Raw genomic sequence first — 24,553 nt, forward strand, 5'->3', positions numbered from 1 at the left:
TAGCCGTTCTCTTTTGGGGAGTGACTTTCACGCTCCAAGTTAAGAGACAAACTTTACTGCATTGCATTCGCTTGCATATTTTCAAGCTTTTTCTTCCTATATCTTTATTCTATCTTTTATGTTTCGCTATTCACGATATTCATCACATAGCGTATCAGCGTTTAAATTTCCGTAGATATTGCTTAAGCTTAATCTACGAGAACATCAAATAAATAGCAAATATATTTTGTACAACTTTCCACTGTCAAGATACGCTTCCGATCTGACGAAAATCTGTTTATGGGTAAACTATTTTGGTCTTTGTTGAGATACGAAAAGTAAAATATAAAACAGAATACCTCTATAGTTACACACAAAGCGGCCGCACATTTTTTTCCTTTTTATTTCGTCCCTTCTTGCGGAAAATACAAGCAGCTCACTGGTTGGATACACATTTCAGAGTTAATTGAACGTACTAATCAGAATTGCACTTATACATCAGCGATCTGCTTAAAAGAAAACCATGAAAGTTGTAAGGACGATTTACACTCTGTTAACTGCTTTGTGAAAAGGTAAGCTAAAATATCCGCGTGCTTCTGTTGTTTCGAGTGTGTGCTCCCCTGAACTTCGGTAATATTTCGTTTTCATATTACAATAAAACATAAAAACAGGAAGGAGAAACTTTTAGTTTTCGCTATTGTCAGATAGAGCCAACGATTACCATATTTAGTAATGTTTCACAATCGTTTTTTTCAAATGTAAGATGAGAGAGTTGTGTTATTTTCGTTCTTTTCCCTCTCTCTCTATCGGACACAAATTCCAATCTGTTCCCTTACTAACGTTTTTGGGCATTTTTGTCAATAAGGGATGGGTCGCTCAAGAGCGAATTCAACTATTTACTTATTTTTCGCGAGTCAAATATTGGCAAAATAATTTGCAATTTCCTATTTTTGGTGGCGGTCGCATCAAACTAGTATCCTCTAACCAAAACTTCATTGATTGCACATACGTCAATCACAAACCCATCTCCCTCTATTAAAAGATAAAGTAGTTGTAGTTTTGATTTCCAGTTTCTTAGTCTTGGATATTTCCGAGAACTCGCCATTTTATTTCGGCTGGAGGGATTAGTCATGGTTCTTTGTGGCTAGCTATTTAGGTTCGGATCAGGCTAACTCATGAAAAGAAAATAATCAGACTCACATCGATTAAAGCTGAGAAAGACTGTCGATTCAAATATTTCGATCACTAATTTGATTTATTATAGTTTCCATCTAGGGAATGAAGCAAGCCATAACATTTATTCTCAAGGAAAATTAAAGTAAAAACTAGAAATTACTGCATTCGATCCAAATTGCATGATAAACATAAACATGCATGTAAACAAAGACGCAATTTAACTAAGATTTCTTCAGAATTTCTTCTTCATTTCTGAGGAAATGATCCAAAATCGGTTAGTTTCTTCGTTTACCTAGTTGTGTGGTTGTTGATGGTGCTGTTTTGAAGTGTGTGCTTGCTCTATAAGTAAATTAAAACAAAAATACCAGGAGTAACTTGAGGGATCAAACTATGCAAATGAATCGTGGCAGTATCCATGGTAATGATACTGACAGCTGTACATAAGTCAAATAAAAACCGAGAGAGTGATTTATTGAATTTGAAGTGAAGTGAAAAGATACTTGTCAGCTGAAATTGATAAAATCTAAGTCAATAATTAACAATTACTTACCGACACTTAGGTGCATAGTTGTTTTAGTATATACTCTTTTATTTCTGTCAGTATACTGAAAATGGTCGTCCCTTCGGTTGCTCAAAGGTGAATAGGACTTGATGATCAATACCGGAGAAGCCGATCACCGCGTGCGAAGAGCACTTTTCACCTGTGTGGTAGATAGTGACCAAATCTAACTAAGTCTATTCAGGACTGCAATCACCCTTCATATTTCATTAAGGCGACCTCGAACAGTAATAAATACTCATAAATCATTGCACATACTTTGATCAATTATATCGCCTTCTACCATCTACTTGCGGCTTCGTTGCAGAATATTAACAGATAAACATACATTTGAGTTAACATGTAATGTCAGTTCATTTTAGGGTCACTAAAATGTATCCAAGATGGACACCTATTTTCTGAACAGAGCCAAGTAAACTTCAAGAACTGTCAGTCAATAAGATTTAGCCATCGAACAATTATACTGCGAAAATGAAAACCTTGTTTTGTCAGCTATTTACATTGGTACTGAGGTAAGAGAGTGGGTAAAACAAAGACGGGAAGTTAAATTTTTTTTTAATTTTTTTTTTCTTTTCAAGAACGAATATTTTGTTTCCCCAATAAGAACCGATGCAGTAATAACCCATGCCTTAACAATGGGACTTGCCTTAATGGGTATACCAAGAAAGGCTACATTTGTCTCGGTGGATCTCTCTACAATGGAGAAAACTGTGAAACAGGTAACATATACATTTTATATTGGATATACCAGAAATATAAGATTATTCAGTACAGTCGAATATACCAAATTTCTTTAATTTGTTAGAATTGACGGGCTGAATAACTTGTTAAGCGACTGAACAATGATTTAATGATAGTAGTTTCAAGATGTTACGTTACATTACGTCACGTCACGTTTGTTACGTTACGTAATGTTATGTTATATTACGTTGCGTCGTTTCGTTTGGGGTTGTTTTGTTTTCTTTCTCTTGCTTGCTTGCTTTTTTGTGTGTTTTACTTTTTGTTTTGGTTTTATTTTTGTGAAAAAAAAAATAAAAATGAAAATAAAATATGTCATTTACATGCTGTGAGGAATTTTACATAGCTGAACATCTCGTGGAGCGCAACTCCAGCGAATGGATGCTGATAATAAAGATGGACGGCAGTAAGGTACAAACTCGCTTTCAACTGTTTATTTTTCGTCTATTTATCTAGCTGTTGATGAATGATATCCGTTCAAATATTCAACCTCACGTACCCATTCATTTATCTACTGCTGTCATTATCGATGGTCATTCAAATATTCATTCTTACGTATCCATTTATCTACATGTAATAAGTCGAGTATCTCTTAATCTATATATCTATCTATTTCTTTTGCGAAGAAAATTGCGAAGAAATTGCCTATCATTGTGTCCACATCTTTCCTCCTATTTTGGCTCAGAAATATATAATGTTCGTTTCGTCGATTGCGACACCCTACGTCAGAAGGATCTCAATATATTCGCGAAGTATATTGTTTTAAAACACCAGAGAAAAGGATTTTAAATTCAGGTAACAATACAAGTTACACATGTTTATGAGTATATCAAATTGTGAAATAATAAATTCAAACATTCAGCAAAATTTATTTCTTGCTTTTTGACCTAAGTAATCAGCGATGAAAGTTGTTTTTTCCATTAAGATATGCGAAAAATTAGCTTATTTGAGGAAAACTGATTTGATTTCCAAGTCTTTTTCTACTTTTAAGTTCTAAGAAAGTTAAAGGATGTTGGTTATTTGATAAAAGACTTACTAAATTGGATATGTTGTGTATTCTGAGTTTAAATGACATTAACTACCGTTCATTTGTTTCTCCTGGATGCTCTGGCCCTAGGGCACTTTTTCCTATGATTCCGTTCTGTGGACCAATAAGGATACTTTTAACCTTCCCGGAGGAAAAACTGGGCTCCACACACAAGAAACTAAGCTACCAACTTACAGGGAGAAACCTTTTTGCAAGATCTGCCTTGGTATGAGGATCGGAAGTCACACCAATTTCATAGTCATTCACATGGAGGCAACTTCCCTTTATTCACTGATCGCTGACGGGCAGTATCGTGCCATTTCGCTTGGTCGTGATAAATGGAAGTCGTTGATTGGTGCAGACGCATCCCTGCAGCTTAACTGCAACAAAGAGGGTTGCAATTCACAGGGCTCTCCCATGAACTCTAAAGCAAGGATTGGTATTATTGGTAACGAGCAATCTAATTGCGAAAGTACTGATTCCAGAATCGGTTTTGGTACAGGAGGCAGCCCTGACAAATCCATCACGTGTGGCAACGTGGCTAGTTTTGGACCAGATAATGGAAACAGATATCTTAAGGCAATGGGATATATCATGGTACAGTGACAAGGAAACTAGTACAATAAATACCATAACAATTTCTTATTTCTCTGTACAGCTACAAATCGTCTATTGAAGACCGCTTTTGTGGCAGAATTGTTTCAACACAAAGTAATCATCAATGAAAAGAAAAGGTGAGAGGGAGAAATGCATAAATACATTCCCCACAAAACTTAGAATGGAAAGAAATGATAACAAGTAGGAATGGTGTGACCATCCATCTCAAAAGATCGTTATTTCCCCCATATTTACAAAGGTTGCGTAAGAGTACAAACCATGTTGGATTGTTTGAACAGCGGCAGTTACTCATAAAGAAATAGCTCACTCGTTTGTACCCAGTTCCTGTTAATTTCAATGAGTTGTCTATACGTTTTTTCTCAATTAAAACAATACAGACCACCATGCATTTTTAATTGGACATTGAGTGTTTACGGTAAATGCCAATAACACGAGCAAATTATGATTTTTCCCAAGATCCTTAGACCAACCCTGTAAAAAAAAATAAAAATCATGATGATAATAGCGATAATAGTAATGATAGTAATAATTATGATGATGATACTAATAACATCAATAATGATAATACATGTCATTATTATGATAATAGTAATGATGATAATGACAGCAAATAAAAAAAGACGCCTAAAAGCAGCAGGCAATACATTTGATTTTTACTTTTTTTGTTTGTTTTTGTTGTTGTTGTTGTTGCTGACGTTATTATCATCATTCACATACAATGCCTGACTGAGGTAAAGGGACAAAATTCTACGATTATCAGGTTTCTTATCATCAACAAAACAACCCTATAGAAAAACCGATCAATTTAAGAATTACTGGGTCCTTCTCTTGTGATTTGCCCAGTTTTTTAAAAACTGTGTCCTCTTCAACCTGCATCAAACTCACAACGAGCGCTATTGAAATACATTACATGAATTATCCCTGTACGAGCCAATTAACACGTTATCTTCAGGATTTGCATAATCTGCTTTGCCAGTCGCACCGTGAGACACGCTGCTCGCCGCCTGTTGTTTAGTGTGTCATTTTAACGTATGCGTGTTTCCACCTTAGTACACTGTTTTCCCATTGGGATTCACATATGGCAAATGTTTCATTACGTTTAGCACTGATTGCGTGGATTTCCAAAAAAATCAAAGTGCACTGTTAGCAAACTCGTGAATTGACAGATGACTTACATGATTTTTTTGGATTATGTTCAATGTGGTTTAGGGAATTTTGTGGTTGATTGTCATATTTAGAGTACGAGCAGTAGTTCAGTGTTCGTTAATGTAGCAAAGAAACAAAGTAACGTTGGGATAAGAAGGCATTACAAATGAAATGATCACGCTATTACATTTGACAAGGGTGAATGATGTCATGTGTTTTAACATATATCATTTTTGTTTCTGGTTCAAAAGAAAAGGTTGGAAGTAAATGTGGGTGAAAAGTGAAATTTACTGTCTATCATTGTAAATATTGGAAAATAAAGGCAATACTGTCTTAACGAAAACATTGATGATTCCCTCTTTACCAAATGAGACAAACGGTAACGAGTTTTGAGTGATATAACTAAGCCCAGAGTGCCACCGTCATTTTTGGATTTCCGCCTGGGTAGATTTTGGTCACGTGCAAGGCAACGTATAATCAAGAGCAATATTGAATTTCATTTCAGGCCTATTTATCAATTTTGTGGTGTATAACTTTCGCATTTTAGTACGTAATATTTATTTTGAATCTTCAAATTGTCTTAAAAATTTGAAAGAAAATTGTTCTTTAAAAATTCACTGAAAATCGGTAGCCAAAATTATTTGTTTAGGTGTTACTTGATTTTCATGTTAACTTGCAATTTCGTCAGTCGCCGGCACCTTTCGTTGCTTCACACAGAAAAAAATACACGATACGAAATGTAATGATCGATTTTGTCCCCAATCTCACGCCATGACAGAAAAAGCTTTTGAACACCTGTAAACTCCGAGCACTTCGGAGTAAGTCATACGTTTAATTAATCTTCGGATTGTTTTCGAGTTCAAGGACTGTAAATTACAATTTTATGAAAAACGAAGGCTGCTCTCTTATTTCAGTGTGAATCCTCGCACGCCTGCCAGTCGCTGGCGCCGCTTAACGAAACTAAAATGAAAAAAATTAACTCTTCTAACTTTATCATTGGCTTCTTTTTCACCCCACAGCTATTCTTAGCAATAAAGGTCGCCATTTCCTTTGTTTCTTACTCGCCAAAAACTATCAAATGCACTCAAAAGCCTAAAATCGAAAAAAAGTTTTACAGGAATCGACCAATCGAGCAAACGAGCGAGCGGGTGCCATTCTCCACCTCATATCTACAACTCGCTCTTGCGCATGCGCGCAATTCACGAGTTAAAAAATGTCTCTTCCACCGAAAAGAGTTCTTGACCGAACCTCCACCTGAGAATACTCGCTATACTTTTGGCGTTATTCTCCGCAAGTGTAATTATTTTCAAAACAAAGGTAACAATAGACAAATATTTGAATGAAAGCTTTTGTGACTTCTTGGTTACCACATATTGAGCAAAGTAAACAAATGCTGATTGCCTTGGAGGAAAGGTACATTTTCCATTTTTTTATTATTTTTATTTTTTAGTACCTTAGCTAACTTTTAGCTTTATGCGATTTTAAATTCGTCTCTCCGATTTATCCATTAGTGTGTGTTAGACTTGAAATTGATAATAGCCAAATGGCGCCCTTAGTATAATTACCAACAGTAGGCATCCAGAGTTTTCGTGTCTTTAAATGAATTTCTGTCGCTTCTTAAGAAAACGAGGCCTTGGTTGTTAAATAGATAGCAGGCAGAACGCAAAGCAAATTGTGAAATAATTGATGAGATACATTCCATCCCAAAGAGCCTTTCTGTCATTTTATGCTTGCTTCCAATCCCAAAATTATATAATAATAACGAAAATATTCGCTAAATTTAAAGCTGCACGCAAACACGGGAGAGAAAAGAGAAAAAAGGAGGTGAATAAGCGCTATTCAAACGTTTAATGATTTTTTCAGCTCTGTGAGAAGAGATGCTCTAAATGATAATTGACTTTAACCGGAGACTTGAACTTCTTCTTTCTTAAGCGCACAAGTGAGCCATGAAAAGGCCGAATCACGACTAAAGTTCACCTTTAAAAGTCCTGTTTCATATTTTTTTCAAAGGTTTTGCATTTGGCATACAAAACTTGTGTATAGAAGAAATGTCTTCGAAGGATATTATCTAGAATCAATTTTCGAGCAAGATCGTTGTTATCAAAAATTTATGAACCTTTCTCTAGTTGCAAAGAATTAATTATCTTTGCGAAACCGAAATTTAAGCTTTTGTTGCTGTTATGTTGCACTGAATCGGTAGTTCATAGTCAGGTTTATGGTGGTTTGGTCTGGGACGAATAAATTTTAAGGTTAGTTTAAAAATAAACACACACCCACATACACGCTTGCAAATAAAAGTCTACCCTGAGTCATTATACTGTTTCTTTGTAAATTGCACCATATGCCATAATGTTATGCGACAACGGTTCATAAATAGACAGTAAATCGCCGGGAGCGCGTAAACAAGTGTAGATCAGAAGTTAGCACTGAACCCATTCGCAAACATTCATTTAATCGTACTAAATAGACCCTGATGAAGGAGGAAGATCTGATCTCTTGAACCACCAAAAGGATAGTCCAACAGCCTTAGCCTTGTCCATCACAATGGAGATTTCTTTATTGTTAACTTCGCTGTTGTGTCTCTTAGTCGCATCGAGTGGAGGTAATGAATTTATTTTACAACAAATGGTGTTGAATTTTACTCTAGGAATCTTATTCGTGACTTTTCTTTAAGAAAAAGTGACGTCCATCCAGTTTATAAAAGTCATCCACGTACATCGTTCTTTTTTTTTTCTTTTTTCCATGATTGGAGACTTCAAATCATTTTTAACCTTCGTTTGAAATTCTCTGAAATCTCCAACTTCGTGTATTATGTAATAAGTATTTTACAAACTCATAAGTATGTTTTCTCTGCAAAAAGTTAGCAATATGCAGCTTCACTTGAAAGCGATGAAATATTGACTTTTTTTGTATTTATTGGAGTTCATATCTTTCTTCGACAACAGCGTCAAGAATACAGCAAACTTCTCACCAACATGTATTCATAAAAGACGAGTTCCATTTCCTAGATGTTCCTGGAGTAGGAAGATCCTCAGCTCTCGACATCTATGATTGTATATTTAAATGCCTTTTGAATCCTCAATGCCATTCTGTAAACATGGCCGCTGAAACGGACGCCGTCAGAAAACTTTGGTGCGAGCTTCTTCCTTCTGACATATACAAGAATTCAAAGGATTACAACAAGAACATGAGTTCACATCATTTTTCTATGCAAGTAAGTGCTTCATTCTATGGTGCTTTTTCGTCAAAAACATTTTGGGGCTATGTTGTCGCCTTCTTTCATATACTTCCGTTTTAATTTCCAAGACTATGCTAGTTTCTCTTCTTAGGACCAGTGTATCAAAGTGTGATAAAATGATAAATAGAAAAGAAAATCAACGATGTAATGAATTGTTCTGATGAAAAGACTGCGACTTCAATTTATTTTGTTTCTTACAAATATACCGATAGAAAAATTATTTGCTGGCACAACTATCGTCAGCCGACGTTGGGCGCGATAAGAGAGAATTTCCATGATACTGAAAAATATGAAACAGATAATGTCAACCAGGAAGCTCAAGCAGGTGCCTAGGGGGAATGATAGAGCGAGGGTGGAATGATATGATAACAAAAGTTGTTTTTTAAAAAGTAGCTGTTCTGTTATAGTAAAGAAGTTGCTTTCAAACCGAAATATAGGTTATTAAAACACCGCAAACTAAACTTGACAAGTTTCCTCTCAACTGAGAGTTTCTCCCTGCCAATGTAGATGGCCTTGAAATTTTGTCTTTGTTCAAAACCTGATATGCCAGCTTTTCATCAAGAATGCATTTGAAGACATAGGTATTAAAAAGTGATTTGCAAATGAAAAATGGATTGAAAAAGTCATTTGATAGGGACATGTAAATTATCTTTGCGATCAATGTGATTGACAGGGAGCTCCAGTAGAAATAAATGGATGCCACAGGAGTAACCCATTAAGAAACTTAACTTTGCAGATGCCTTTTTAGCCTCTGGAGACTGGCGTTTTATGATAAAATGTTTTGCTACTTCTACAGACACCTTGCTCTTCTTCTCCATGCCAAAATGGAGGTACGTGTTTAGCAAACTACAAAGAAGACACCTATCACTGCCTCTGTGAAGAAGGCTTTATTGGAACATATTGTGAAAAAGGTAAGCATTTTTTTTGGCAAAACTCTGGGGCGCAATGGTGGTGGTGACAAGTGAGACGAATTTCTAGTAAAAAAAATGGCTCATAGACAATATGCAATAATGATGTAAGATGGGATATTCTGGAACTAAGCAATAGTCTGTGTATAAAAATCCCTTCCTTAAACAGAACCTTTTCGATGAAAATCTCCATTATCATTTTATTCAAGTTAGTTTACCCAGGCAGAAAGTTTACTTATTTTTCAATAGAAAAAAATGTTGACAAATCTGTTAACATAGATATAGAGAATAGTACATGGGCGCGCATAGATATGGAATTTCTCTTCGAGTGTTGAACTTGATAGCTCACGAGTGAGCGCAGCGAACGAGTGAGATATCAAGTTGAACACGAGAAGAGAATTCCATATCTACAAGCAAAAAATGGGCCAGTGACAAATCTTCTAGTTGTTGATTTTCATTCTCAGCCGAGAGAAATGCTAACACTAAAGCCACTGAATACGTAACTTTCGGTTTTTCTTTCAGTATATTGGTTTTCTTCCCCTTTTAAGAAAGTTTGAACCTCACTGTCTGTCATCAATAGGGTTTTTTTTAAGTGTTTTAGCCGCCATAAAATTCGAGGAAGCTCCGACAAACAACTTGTATTGAGAATCGTGAAGGCTTTGCCGTTCACTCATTAACCTGACTTAGTGGCGCCAAAGGCGAGTGACGCGTCAGCGGCATATTGGCTATATCAACACACGTGAAAAAATACGATATTTTTTCACGTGTGTTGTTACGGCTTTTCTCAGAGCTGGAAATCCCTGTTTAACACCGCAGTTTATGTGATAAACTAATTATAAGGTTTCATTTATTGTAAGCACTATAAAATTATATTGGTGGTAACGATAATATAATAATATAATAATAACAAAAGAATAATATACAGAGGGATGATGATTATAACATTAAGTGCCACAAAAAAATTTAAATAAAAGTAGCTTTAAGGTGTTACAAAGGAAGACGTAAGACCAAGCGACATCAACCTGTAACAAATCCAAAAAGTGCCGCTGCCAAGTACAGTGCACAGACTGAGAAGAATATTTTCCATAGAGTTTAGAAAAGAAAATCCTTCCAGCGTCAGAAAACCAAATCGACTCTAGACACAGTTTTTGCTCTGAATTCTGTAAGTTATTTAGGTAGCTTAGATTACTTTAAATAACGATGTGGCTTTTTTTTTTATAAATGTCCGTAGTCAAACTATCCAGGAACCCCTTTGAATCATGGAAAAAAGATAGTAATTCAAACAAAGTCAAACTTTTTTTTTTCCTTCCAGGTGCGGTTTCATGTAAGGAATTGCATGACGCCAACATGTGAGTTTTTGAGGAAAGCTGCGAACCAGTATTCAACTATGCGATAAAGAACACTTTAATTTTTTGAGAATTTTTTATTGTTCTGTAATGGACTGTGGGAGGCGCAGTGGCCTTATGACGAGTTATAATGGTCGAGGGTCCTTGCGGTTACAAGGGTCGAGGGTCCGATATGGCCGTGTCAATGTCCTTGTCAATGGTGAAGGTGGACTAGCATCTCATGGTCGCCTCATGCCATAAAAACCGGGATAAGCTCCGGCTGGATGAGCCAGTTGAGTCGAGTGTATACCTCTGTACCGACCTGACGATCTATCTGTTAAGGACTTTATATGAAATTTTCGTGCTGTTCAAATTCATCACTTTGTGCTTCTTTCAACAGGTTAAACGGGAGTCAAGTGGTTACTCTTCGCTTTAACTCAGAACCCGTTTCGGTTCTTTGTCAAATGGGAGATTTTGGGTGTGGAGCAGGACCATGGACGCCAATCATGAAGACTGATGGCAACCAGGTTAGACATGAAGTGTGTAATCAGTATGTCTCTGTTTAGTCAATTTCTGAAGCATATATTAGGTGTAAATTTGTTTGCTTGCCACTTCCGTCAATAAAGGTGTTTAAATTTCGCGAATCTTGGCCATAACTAAGTGAAAAAAAGCTTGCAGACGTTACTTCACCGCTAATTAAGATCTACAAAAATGTTACGTGATTTGATTTGTGACAAAACCTCTTACGGTAAGCTCTTGGAAGTTCGTTGAATTCAAAAGTTTCTAACGCAAGCTGGATGGCACAAACCGTGAAAATAGGGAAAGTGAGACCGTGTCCCAAAAACAGGAGGTATCTGAACTATTGCCATTTCATCAAGCCTCGAATGTTGAGACCGGTAATTAAGAGAAGCAAAATAACATTTTCTTCTTCCTTTTTAGAATACCTTCCATTTTGACTCTGTTTACTGGAATAATTCAAAAAGTTACAACCTCCCAGGAGGCCAGACAGGCTTTGATGGCAATGAGACCAAATTACCGACCTATTGGAGTACATCTTTCTCCAAGATCTGTCTTGGTATGAAGGTTGACCAACAGTTAAGATTTATTGTCATAAACCACATGGCTGCCTCTTTGCACTCACTTATCGCTGATGGGCATTACCGCGCCACTTCACTGGGTCGAGATTCATGGAAGTCCCTCCTTGGGTCACAAAGCTCATTGCAGCTAAACTGCAATAGGGAAGGCTTCAACTCTGATGGTGCGATTGTTAAAACAAGAATTGGTATCGTGTCTAACGAGGGGTCGGATGGCTGCGACAGTTGTGATTCAAGGATAGGGTTTGGTAGTGCTAATGGGGATGATGACTCCAACACGTGCGGAAACATAGCTTACTGGTACCCGGATAACGGTGAAAAAAGTATCAAAGCCATGGGATACATTTTCGCTCAATGATATAAAAGGAAGTAATACTTAAACGCACGAGAACACAAACTTGACTTGAAAGGACCCATTTTTAACGGACGCTCAATCATATGCGTGTATAAAAGCGATTCTTTGATATTTTCTTCTCACTGGAAGATGTAACAAGCACAGGAAATGATGCTGTCTCTCAGTAGCTTCTTATTTGAAAGTAAGGGCAAGGACCACTAAAGAGTGTATTCCTTTTTTAAAATTTATTTGGTTAATTTATTAAGTCTGTTCCATCGGAGATCAATTTTATCGATAAACAGGAATACAATTACTTGGGGGGGCAAAACAGCTCCAAAGCTGGGGTTTTGACAAGTATGTCTCTCTCACAAGCAAACCCATACTGATGTGAACTTTCACCCCAAAGCATTTGCAAGAGTTGCCCATGTAAAAAATAATAATGGTCTATATTGTGCAAGGGGGGTAGGAATGGGGGCGTCCCTCGCCCTCTGTAACTTTCTGCTTCCCCTGTTGATAAAAAAAAATAATAATAAAAAAGTAGAAAGTTTGAATTTTACCTAATTGTACTCTGAATTTCAGCAGCTGAACCCCACCTACCTCTTTTAATGCACATTATGTCACCTACTGCTTCATAGCTCACATTTTCTTCAATATCTTCTGGACATATCGAACAATTTCGTTCAAATTTTACGAGAATAATTTACTTAGGGCAATTAAACAGTTATTTTGAGTTCGTGATACTGAGTCAAAGTCCCCACAGAGAAACATACTGAAGCAGAGCATAACATCCCCTCTCCTCGTACGTCATACGTCAGAAGGTTTGATGATAAAGCCAACTCATGCTGTGAAAGCATGGACGCCGTTGCTTATATACCCCCTAAGGTATAACTTAAGAACGCAAAGAATAGCTTATGGCAATGAGTTACAATGAGTAATTAGCACTACTGCACTTCAAACAACAGCGTTCCTTCTGTTATAATTTCCATATTCGACGATTTTTGTACTTATTCATTTTATTTTTTGCGGTGTCTAGACAGTGAAACACTATCCAATACGAGTCGCACATCGATGAACTGTACAAAAACTACCTCATCACGTTTAGAATACTTTGAAAACGGTGATGTGAATCAAAAGCGTCAAAAATAAATTACCAAATGGAACATATCTCCCCACCCCACCCCCGCGATAAGTGGGTTTGTACTGATTGCGCTCGGCAACTTTTGAACAACTTGGGGTATTAGGAGCAACTTTTTGCTGCTCTAGCAACTTCGAGCAATTTTTGCTTATCAGAGCAGTCTTTTAACGAAATATTGGCTAAGAGCACAATCATATCAAGCGTAAAAAAGTCAACGATTTTATGAGAAACTATCACATAACCTGTCACTTGACATTGGCACGCCTATCGCGATCTTTATATCTAATATCATAACGGATAATTGGCTGAGATAACGTTTGGCAAGACTTCAAATAAACCATGTGTTTTTTTCCATCAGACTTGAGTATCCCTAAATTTCGCCCATATTTGCAAGTTACTGTTTAAAACTAAGTTCAAGCGATTTTTGTTTTCTTGACCGATATTGAAAATTATAGTCAAACGACGAAAAATAAAGCTTGTTTAACAAATAACCAACCAACAGCCAATTGTTACAATTTGGCATGTACACATTTCGAAATTTTGCGATATTTCATATTCTTCTAGACCGCATAACTAACTTTGTCCCTAATATCTCCAGAACCCACCAAATTCTCGCCAAAAGTAAAACGTCCATGATTGACATGCAAGGGAATGATTTTAAACAGCAACTAGAAATAACCGCTAAGCTCTTCTTTGTTCAAGTTGTTGAAATGGGCTAAAGGCACAATATTTCCTCTTCAGCTTGTCAATACTCACTCGGGGGCTAATTAACAATGCCAGAGCCGTATTGTAGAGACTTGGACCCTGTCGGTTGGGCGACATCTAAGTATTTTAATAAAACATTTCACGCGACAGGAACCATTTCTCTGTGTGACAGAGATTAGTTTTATCACGTTTAGTCTTTAAAAGTCTCAAAAAAAAACTAAGAGAATGAAATTCAGCTGTCTACTTCTGCGCTGCCTATTCTTTGTAGCCGTTCTCTTTTGGGGAGTGACTTTCACGCTCCAAGGTAAGAGACAAACTTGACTGCATTGTATTCGCTTGCATATTTTCAAACTTCTTCTTCCTATATTTTTATTCTATCTTTTATGTTTCGCTATTCACGAGATTCATCACAAAACGCCTCTTAGCTTATCAGGCGTTTAAATTTCCGTAGATATTACTTAAGTTTAATCCACGAGAACATCTAATAAATAGCGAATATATTTTGAACAACTTTCCACTGTCAAGATACACTTCTGATCTGACGAAAATATGTTTATGAGTAAGCTATTTTGGTCTTTGTTGAGATATGAAAAGTAAAATATAAGAAAGAAAATCATGAGAGTTGAAAGGACAGTTTACACTCTGGTAACTACTTTGTGAAAAGGTAAAGCCAAAAGATCCGCGCGCTTCTGTTCTTTCGAATGTGCGCTCCCCTGAACGTCGGTAAAATTTTCGTTTTCATATTACAATAAAACATAAAAACAGGAAGGAGAAACTTGTAGTTTTCGCTATTGTCAGATAGAGCCGACGATTTCCATATTTAGTAATGTTTCACAATCGTTTTTTTCAAATGTAAGAGGAGAGAGTTGTGTTATTTTCGTTCTTTTCCCTCTCTCTCTATCAGACACAAATTGCGATCTGTTCCCTAACCAACGTTTTTGGGCATTTTTGTCAATAAGGGAGGGGTCCCTCTCGAGCGAATTCAACTACTTACTTATTTTTCACGAGTCAAATATTGGCAAAATAATTTGCAAATTCTTATTTTTGGCGGCAGTCGCATTAAACTAGTATCCAGAACTTCATTGATTGACACATACGTCAATCAAAAACCCATCTCCCTTTATTAAAAGAAAAAGAAAAATTCTCGCTCTAACTGCTGGGCAAGAATGGATCCTCGTCGAATGATTATCTCTGCATTTTTCGGGTTTTTATGGAGTTTTGCATTTCTTTCTCAGCATTGTGCGCCTTTGTTCTTGTTATTATTTGGTAACGCAATACTATTTCTCGCAAATCCATGGAGCGGCAAAGGTCGTATTTTCATGGCAAAAAAAGGAGAAAAATTAATTTTCAACTTGAGCACAACTAAACCGCTAGTTTGGACAAGTATTGGTATCATGACAACGTTTTTGTCTGTAGAGCACAAACCAAAAACAAAATAGAAGAATTTTTAAGACGCGCAAACTGCATTACGATACAATCAAATCCACGCCTGAATACCAAATTCTGAATTCATATTCTTTGGACGGTTACCGGTCACCTCGCCACCAAGCAGACTCGCCACCAGCGAACTCGCCACTAAGGAACGATCTCGCATGAGAACACAAACTTGACTTGAAAGGACCCATTTTTAACGGACGCTCAATCATATGCGTGTATAAAAAATGATTCTTTGATATTTTCTTCTCACTGGAAGATGTAACAAGCACAGGAAATGATGCTGTCTCTCAGTAGCTTCTTATTTGAAAGTAAGGGCAAGGACCTCTAAAGAGTGTATTCCTTTTTTAAAATTTATTTGGTTAATTTATTAAGTCTGTTCCATCAGAAATCAATTTTATCGATCAACAGGAATACAATTACTTGGGGGGAGGGGGGGGGCAAAACAGCTCCAAAGCTGGGGTTTTGACAAGTATGTCTCCCTCACATGCAAACCCATACTGATGTGAACTTTCACCCCAAAGCATTTGCAAGAGTTGCCCATGTAAAAAATAATAATGGTCTATATTGTGCAAGGGGGGTAGGAATGGGGGCGTCCCTCGCCCTCTGTAACTTTCTGCTTCCCCTGTTGATAAAAAAAAATAATAATAAAAAAGTAGAAAGTTTGAATTTTACCTAATTGTACTCTGAATTCCAGCAGCTGAACCGCACCTACCTCTTTTAATGCACATTATATCACCTACTGCTTCATAGCTCACATTTTCTTCAATATCTTCGGGACATATCGAACAATTTCGTTCAAATTTTACGAGAATAATTTACTTAGGGCAATTAAACAGTTATTTTGAGTTCGTGATACTGAGTCAAAGTCCCCACAGAGAAATATGCTGAAGCAGAGCATAACATTCCCTCTCCTCGTACGTCATACGTCAGAAGGTTTGATGATAAAGCCAACTCATGCTGTGAAAGCATGGACGCCGTTGCTTATATACCCCCTGAGGAATAACTTAAGCACGCAAAGAATAGCTTATGGCAATGAGTTGCAATGAGTAATTAGCACTACTGCACTTCAAACAACACCGCTCCTTCTGTTATAATTTCCATATTCGACGATTTTTGTATTTATTCATTTTATTTTTTTGTGGTGTCTAGACAGTGAATCACTACCCAATACGAGTCGCACATCGATGAACTGTACAAAAACTACCTCATCAAGTTTTGCGATATTTCATATTCTGCTAGACCGCATAACTAACTTTGTCCCTAATATCTCCAGAACCCACCAAATTCTCGCCAAAAGTAAAACGTCCATGATTGACATGCAAGGGAATGATTTTAAACAGCAACTAGAAATAACCGCTAAGCTCTTCTTTGTTCAAGTTGTTGAAATGGGCTAAAGGCACAATATTTCCTCTTCAGCTTGTCAATACTCACTCGGGGGCTAATTAACAATGCCAGAGCCGTATTGTAGAGACTTGGACCCTGTCGGTTGGGCGACATCTAAGTATTTTAATAAAACATTTCACGCGACAGGAACCATTTCTCTGTGTGACAGAGATTAGTTTTATCACGTTTAGTCTTTAAAAGTCTCAAAAAAAACTAAGAGAATGAAATTCAGCTGTCTACTTCTGCGCTGCTTATTCTTTGTAGCCGTTCTCTTTTGGGGAGTGACTTTCACGCTCCAAGGTAAGAGACAAACTTGACTGCATTGTATTCGCTTGCATATTTTCAAACTTCTTCTTCCTATATTTTTATTCTATCTTTTATGTTTCGCTATTCACGAGATTCATCACAAAACGCCTCTTAGCTTATCAGGCGTTTAAATTTCCGTAGATATTGCTTAAGCTTAATCTATGAGAACATCTAATAAATAGCGAATATATTTTGAACAACTTTCCACTGTCAAGATACACTTCTGATCTGACGAAAATATGTTTATGAGTAAGCTATTTTGGTCTTTGTTGAGATACGAAAAATAAAATATAAGAAAGAAAATCATGAGAGTTGAAAGGACGGTTTACACCCTGGTAACTGCTTTGTGAAAAGGTAAAGCCAAAAGATCTGCGTGCTTCTGTTGTTTCGAATGTGCGCTCCCCTGAAAAACAGGAAGGAGAAACTTATTTTTTTTTCGCTATTGTCAGATAGAGCCAACGATTACCATATTTGGTAATGTTTCACAATCGTTTTTTTCAAATGTAAGAGGAGAGAGTTGTGTTATTTTCGTTCTTTTCCCTCTCTCTCTATCAGACACAAATTCCAATCTGTTCCCTTACTGACGTTTTTGGGCATTTTTGTCAATAAGGGAGGGGTCCCTCTAGAGCGAATTCAACTATTTACTTATTTTTCGCGAGCCAAATATTAGCAAAATGATTTGCAATTTCCTTTTTTTGGCGGCGTTCGCATTGAACTAGTATCCTCAAACCAAAACTTCATTGACACATACGTCAATCACAAACCCATCCCCCTCTATTTAAAGATAAAGAAAAATTCTTGCTCCAACTGCTGGGCAAGAATTGATCGTCGTCGAATGATTATCTCTGCATTTTTCGGGTTTTTGTGGAATTTTGCATTTCTTTCTCAGCAAAACAAGGAAGCGTTTTTTACATTGTTGGCACAATATCAGCAGGTTTTTAAGCGGCTAGTATCAGCTTTTAGACGTAGAAGACGAAGACGTCGCTTAAATAGAGCTCGCTTTCCAAACCTTCCCTGGTCGAGGTCTCCTCGTCCAGCATAGTCACGGTTTGAAATTGAGACCATATATCGTACTTCGCTTTCTTTTTTTCCTGCCGATCTTTTTGCACCAGCTGATTGTTCTACAAATTCCCGCCAATGACCGGGCCCAGGGTTCGCGTCGGGCATTCGTTCAAATTCCTCGTTCCGCTCAAACGAAAACTGAAGGTCAGATGGACAAGGAAAAAAATTGTATCCTTCCATCGCAGGCGGCAGATCACACTAGCGGACCACAGTGTATTTTTCCCGCTTAAATTTTACCTAGACATGTCTCGCGGACGATGACAGCTAAATGGTTTAAAAAAACAAGATTGTTTGGAGCTGATGTTCGTGGCAGGACATCAGCTCTTATGAATACTGGCGAAATCTTGGCGATCCGCAAATGTTTGACAAGTTTTTAAAATTGGAGGTCTCATTTATTTTACGCTACTTGGTTTTTTTTATTTTTTCTTTGCTGAAACAGACAAAACAAGCTCTGAGTGACCCAAGCCTAAGTACATAATTTGCAAAACTCCACATTATGTTAGTTCTTCTATATGTTTATATCCTGAGATTAGTTTTGAATTTTGAGACCATTTGTTTGCGAGGATCGAACTATTCTTGAACGAGAATCGATACCTCAGGTGCCATGCTGAACGGCCAGTATCCGGGTGAGTTTGGAACTATTTTATTTGGCGGGAATGATTTTCATTATCTTATGCGCATGGAAATAAAGCCTCTTGGACTCACAGTTGAAGAGCCACGTGTTCTTGTTATTATTTGGTAACACAATACTATTTCTCGCAAATCCATGGAGTGGCAAAGGTCGTAGCTTTTGCCACTATTTTCATGCCAAAAAAAAGGAAAAAATGAATTTTCAACTTGAGCACAACTAAACCGCTAGTTTGGACGATTATTGGCATTATGACAACGTTTTTGTCTGTAGAGCACAAACCAAAAACAAAAAAGGAGAAGAATTTTTAAGACGCGCAAACTGCATTACAATACAATAAAATCCACGCCTGAATACAAAATTCTGAATTCATATTCTTTGGACACAGAAGTGTACGGTAGCGAGAGGTTTAGCAGGGAGTCGACTTTTGATGTGCAAACGAATTACAAAGAGACAGGTATATTCCAATACTTGAATTTTCATTAGTTTCATTCACCAGGCGTAATGAGAAGCGCTACGCCCTATTACGCCTCCTAATAACAAATTTGTCACTCTCCACTTTGATAGAAACGTACAGAATTTTGAAATACGTCAATAAATAGCGTCTTTCCCCCTGAGAAGGACGATCACTTTTTGATGGCTTCATCATCGCGAACGTGCAATGAAGGCGAAAAAAAAAGCGGGAAACAGAGGCGCTAGACACTTGAATAAGCTAAATTAGCTTCTAAGAAGCCGCGTCTGTATCAATGTTGCAAAGACTGAGTTGAATTAAACAACAATTACAGTAGGCTTCTATTCGTTTCAGTAATACAGAAAATAATGAGAATGAACAACTCGCCCGCAATGTATTGTGGTTGAGCGTGGCCCGTTCAGTGAATATAAAAGAAAAGCAACTAGGCCTGAAATTTATTAGTTCAGAGATTCCTGGCAAGATTAAAATCCAAGATATTACAACAACTGACCTGATTTTTCAGCAAGGGGATATGGATTAAGTGTGAAAATTGGCAAGTAACCTGGGATACGCGAAAAAGCGAATGAGCTCGCCTCGTAAATAGCTGATAGTGTCAGTTTTAAAATTGGCGAGAATCACCTGAAGACAAACAAAGCAACGGCTGTTTAACCTGAGGGAAGGTAAAGATTACTTTTTACCTTTGTTTTCCCAGGTCAATGCCGAAGACTAAGGTTTGCCTCACCATTTCATAACAAAGCCCTTGTTGGTCATGTGATTAAGAACCTAACTTTAACCTTGGGACTGCGTAGTTCTTGTAGAGGGCAATGCACTCTGGAAGACAACTGTGTGTCTTATAACATTGGTCCTCCGATAAAAGACGAAGTTTCGTGTCAGCTGAGTGATTCTGATCACGTCCAGCATCCTGATGATCTTGTAACTCGAGAAGGGTTCATGTATCAGAGCAGTGAGGTGAGATACTTCAATCCATATTTGAGCAGTTCCCGCTGCACTTCCACTTAAAAAAAAAGAATTTCTTAGATCATTTATTGATTTTCACCATCCAGCACTTCCACAAAAATTTGTTTAAGAACTGGGAACTCTGATCTTTTACCAATTTTGTGGTTAGCTTGTTTTCTTCCTGTATTTGTTTCTAGTCTCGCATGGTTACCTTTTTTCAACTACCATAAGACCAACCCCTTTCAAACTTCACACTGAGCTGGTTGTTTAGCATATTTCAGTTTATTTTATAATTTTAATGGTATATTAGTAGCCTCTACGCTTACCCAACAGAACTTATGCTCAAGTAACCCTTGTCTTCACAATACGACTTGCTTAAACGGATATACGGAAAAAGGATACCTATGTCTGTGCCAGTTTGGTTATACTGGGAAGAAGTGTAAAATAGGTAAATATACCCGTAAACATGAACATGAATACTAAACCACTTGCTTTACCAACGGGAAATTCTGAAATCTGATTGGATTGCCGAATGGGTACGAGGGAATTATCAGTTGGTCAATTTTAAGTTACAATCTACTTATGCTTTCTGGATATTTGTCAACATAGACATCGGTAATGGCTTACATCCCAGACGTCAATTTAGGTGTTTTTTTTTTAGTTTCGTGAAATTATCAAATGGGTTTTTGTGGTCAGTCTAGAAATGCTTCACACAAGCACAGATATTTTTCACAATCCATGGGCAAGATGGCAAAATGCGGATGAGATGCTTAAACTGCTTGAAGAATTCTTAGGAAAAGTTTTCAATTCTTATCGGAATCGTAGGTGCTTAAAAAAATTCTTATTTGTGTAAGGCAATGTAGCATAGAATATTCTAAACAAGTTTTTCTCTTTTCCCCAGGAACTAGCTGTAGTGATCTGCTAGACTCGTAAGTCGCAAATCCGGCCGAGAGACTGAGTTTTCAAAAGAACCTATCCCAAAGCCTATCGCGGAGCTCAAGTTACATCTATTACCGATCTAGATATTCTCGCAATAACACTTCTTTTAGCAACTCGAACATTTCTTGAATATCTTTGTTTGGAGAAACTATTAAACGCCACAATAATCTATATCTCTTGACCCAATATTTACTGTATAGTGACCTAAGAAATAATTTCAAGAGACCATTTTTGAAATACGAGTTGTGCTTATACCATTCTCTTGAGATTATCTTCTCTTTTCTTGACCCTTAACCCTTTCTTGACCCTTGACCGAATGAAAGACATGCCTTATCAAGAGAACTTTTGGAATGGTCCAGCCAATATTGATGTGACGCGCTACGTCTTTGACAAATATTTGATGTTAATGGATGGTCCCCCTTAAGTAGTATCAAGGAAGTAGCTTCAACTGAACTCATGTACATTTAGCATATCTAATGAATTATCATACTGACAACCTGAAAATACAGCCCCCTCTGAAATTCCTGTCAATGACCAAATTGGGTCTTCACAATCCTGGTGTGAACAACGTTAGTCGCTTTTGCACAAAGAAGTTTCTCTTGGCAAGTTCTCTCAATTTGATCCAACCCACCACAATATCTAATATGCTGCTCTTGTTGTTCAGGTCCGAAGGTAACCGAGCCTATTCCTTGAAATTGGGACCAGCGTCACTTCCAGTGTATTGTCACATGAGCAGTCTTGGAGCATGCGGGGGTGGTGGATGGACGCTGGTTATGAAAATAGATGGCACCAAGGTACCGTAAATTGTCCAAAACGTTTTTAAAATGGCCGCCATACGGCGTATGTGTGGGTTTCGAGGAGTCCTTGTCGAAGGGAAGTTATATGTGAGATGTACTCTGTCTGATATAAAATTTTGTCAATGCCTTTCCAGTTTGCCTGACTTAACAATCTCAAACCCAGAGGTAACAACCACGAAGCAGAAACTGCTAAAACCATATTTTTCGCGAATATTTTAAGTAAAGAAACTTATTGGCTTAAAGTCCAAGGGATTTTTGTTGAAACATCTATAAGTCATGTAAAGGTTTTTTATCTGAAAGTTTGAAAAAAATCTTCTGTCTAGGTTACGCTTGACTTTGTGACATGCAACGAAAAAAGCAGTAAACACTTCCATTTTGCAGAGGAAAAGTGCGAAATTAATAGGTCAAATTCCTCTTCATGATAATTGAGAAAACTGGGGTCATTTAATTTGATATAAAAAAATGTTGAACTCAAAACATAGATATGTGGACTGTCATAAAGTCTCATCAAATTTAGAATGTTTTTATAGGAGAGGACTTGGTTTAAGTAACATTGAGGTTATCATTCCAGAGAACCTTCCATTATGATTCCGAGTATTGGAGCGACAAAAATTCCTTCAACTTACCAGGAGGAAAAACTGGGTTTGACTCGCAAGAGACCAAGTTACCGACATACTGGAATACACCTTTCTCCAAGATCTGTCTTGGTATGAAGGTTGACCACCAGCTCAACTTTATTGTCATTAACAGAGAGGCTGAATCTTTGTACTCACTGATTGCTGATGGAAACTACCGCAACACCTCATTGGCCCGTGACACCTGGAAGGCGCTGATTGGCTCCCAAGCTTCCTTGCAGTTTTGCTGTGACATAGAGGGCTTTAATTCTGACGGTGGTGATGCAAAAACAAGAATTGGTATCGTTTGTAATGAGTGTTGCAATGCAGACTGCGGCTTTCATGATTCAAGAATTGGGTTTGGAGCGGGTGGGATAGATGATTCCCACACGTGTGGAAACTTAGCTTATTGGACACCCGATAACGGTGACAAAAACATCACAGCCATGGGATACATTTTCATCCAGTAATCAAAAGCACGTTGATGGAAGGAAGCCCGCCTGAAAATAACCCATTTTTAGCACATATACTTCCTTTTCACTAGACCAGGCAACCAGGTAGAAAAAGGATGCCTTGATTTCATTCTCAGAGTAAATTTCCTACTAAAAAGTCAATAGAACTGGGTACGAATAGGATCTCTAAAGGTTTTATCCCCTTCCAACTTAGGTATTACAATTGCTTTGTTGTATTGCTTAGCCTATTTCATTTAAAAAAAAAACCGATTTTATCCGTCAACTGGAATATAATTGTTTGTGCAGTGAAACAGCACCCTTTTCAATCTAAAAATAAAGTACATAGGAACGACAAAGTTGGGGTTTTGACAAGGCTGTCGCTCTCGCACACAATTTCGTGCTGATTTAAACTTTCGCTTTGAAACTTATGCAAGAGTCACCATCGTGAATTTGTATCCGAGTTCTGGAGAAAAAGAAGGAAGGGAGGTGTCCCTCCACTTTCGCAATTTACAATAAAGCTTTGTATAGAGCGCTCTACCCGATGGCCTCGAGTATTTTATGACTTAGTTGCCAAACAAAGGACGACGATTTATTAACTAGACGCTTCTTTATACATCGAAATGACTGTTTTAGTAAACTAACTTCGCCGAATTCGTCCCTTTTTACTCTAATTGCGGTGGTTTTATTTTGATAAAAGAAGATCACCCACCACAGCATCTCATTTATACATGAAATGTCTAGCCATTATACGCGATGTAGTTTCCAACAAAGGACGATAATTCACCAACCTGACGCCTCTTCCATATATTCCCCCACCCACCCACCCCCCTCCTCCTCTTTTTCCCCTCTGGCCAAAGCATGTTTTAAGGCAGTTAGGAAACGCCTGATAACACGACAAAAATGTAATATTCTAGAAATACGAAACTATTAAGTAAAATATGCAAACATTGTATTCAGCATAATGATCTACATTGCATATCACTTTTTATGTTGTTTAAAACTTCAATTTAACTTGGCTTGTTAAAGTTCTGTAAGCTCTTGGAATTTTTACGTTTATTTGATCGGCAGGGCTGTTGTTGTTGACAGTTTACGGCAATTTGCGAAACCAAATGAAGCCAAACGGAATGACTCAACTCATCCTTCCGGCCGGCGATGTTTTCCGCACATAATTTCGTTTTGCAAATTGCACATTCCATTCTTAAAATTACAGATTTCCATTTTGCAAATTATAGATTTCCTTTTCGCAAATTGCAGATTTCTAATTTCGCAGGCCATAGACTTATAGATCTCCGTTCCGCAAATTACAGATTTTGAGTTCATTTGCTTAATTTGCTTGTTCATTTTGAGTTCATTTGCTTAATTACATCTAGTTCGCATACTACTGATTTCCATTTCGCACCTTACATATTTCCATTTCGAAAAACTACAGTTCTACAGATTTCCATGTTTTCCTTTTCCAAATTAAAGATTTTCACTTCATTTCACTAGTTACATGCAGTATTTTCATTTCGTTACGTGGACACCGTAGCTTGGGTTCCTGATGAG

The 24,553-nt window shown here is 37.4% G+C and overlaps 3 protein-coding genes across 3 annotated transcripts; all 3 read left to right on the top strand.

The window, feature by feature from the left end:
• Window positions 1-2,832: 2,832 nt before the first annotated feature.
• LOC131770852 (uncharacterized skeletal organic matrix protein 5-like) lies at window positions 2,833-4,085 on the top strand. Its single transcript, XM_066170210.1, has 2 exons — window positions 2,833-2,863; window positions 3,570-4,085. Exons 1-2 carry the CDS (start codon window positions 2,834-2,836, stop codon window positions 4,083-4,085), a joined length of 546 nt encoding a protein of 181 aa, XP_066026307.1. The 5' UTR covers window position 2,833.
• A 4,335-nt stretch (window positions 4,086-8,420) lies between these two features.
• LOC131774074 (uncharacterized skeletal organic matrix protein 5-like) lies at window positions 8,421-12,166 on the top strand. The gene is made up of 5 exons (XM_059090085.2): window positions 8,421-8,457; window positions 9,278-9,392; window positions 10,702-10,738; window positions 11,115-11,241; window positions 11,654-12,166. Exons 1-5 carry the CDS (start codon window positions 8,431-8,433, stop codon window positions 12,164-12,166), a joined length of 819 nt encoding a protein of 272 aa, XP_058946068.2. The 5' UTR covers window positions 8,421-8,430.
• A 4,864-nt stretch (window positions 12,167-17,030) lies between these two features.
• LOC131774075 (uncharacterized skeletal organic matrix protein 5-like) lies at window positions 17,031-23,361 on the top strand. Its single transcript, XM_059090086.2, has 6 exons — window positions 17,031-17,102; window positions 19,962-20,218; window positions 20,540-20,654; window positions 21,108-21,135; window positions 21,810-21,939; window positions 22,514-23,361. The coding sequence occupies exons 2-6, from the start codon at window positions 20,201-20,203 to the stop codon at window positions 23,024-23,026; spliced, it is 804 nt and encodes a 267-aa protein (XP_058946069.2). The 5' UTR covers window positions 17,031-17,102; window positions 19,962-20,200; the 3' UTR covers window positions 23,027-23,361.
• The last annotated feature ends 1,192 nt before the right edge of the window (window positions 23,362-24,553 follow it).

This window comes from Pocillopora verrucosa, chromosome 7, assembly GCF_036669915.1.
Source record: "Pocillopora verrucosa isolate sample1 chromosome 7, ASM3666991v2, whole genome shotgun sequence".
Lineage (NCBI taxonomy): Eukaryota > Metazoa > Cnidaria > Anthozoa > Scleractinia > Pocilloporidae > Pocillopora > Pocillopora verrucosa.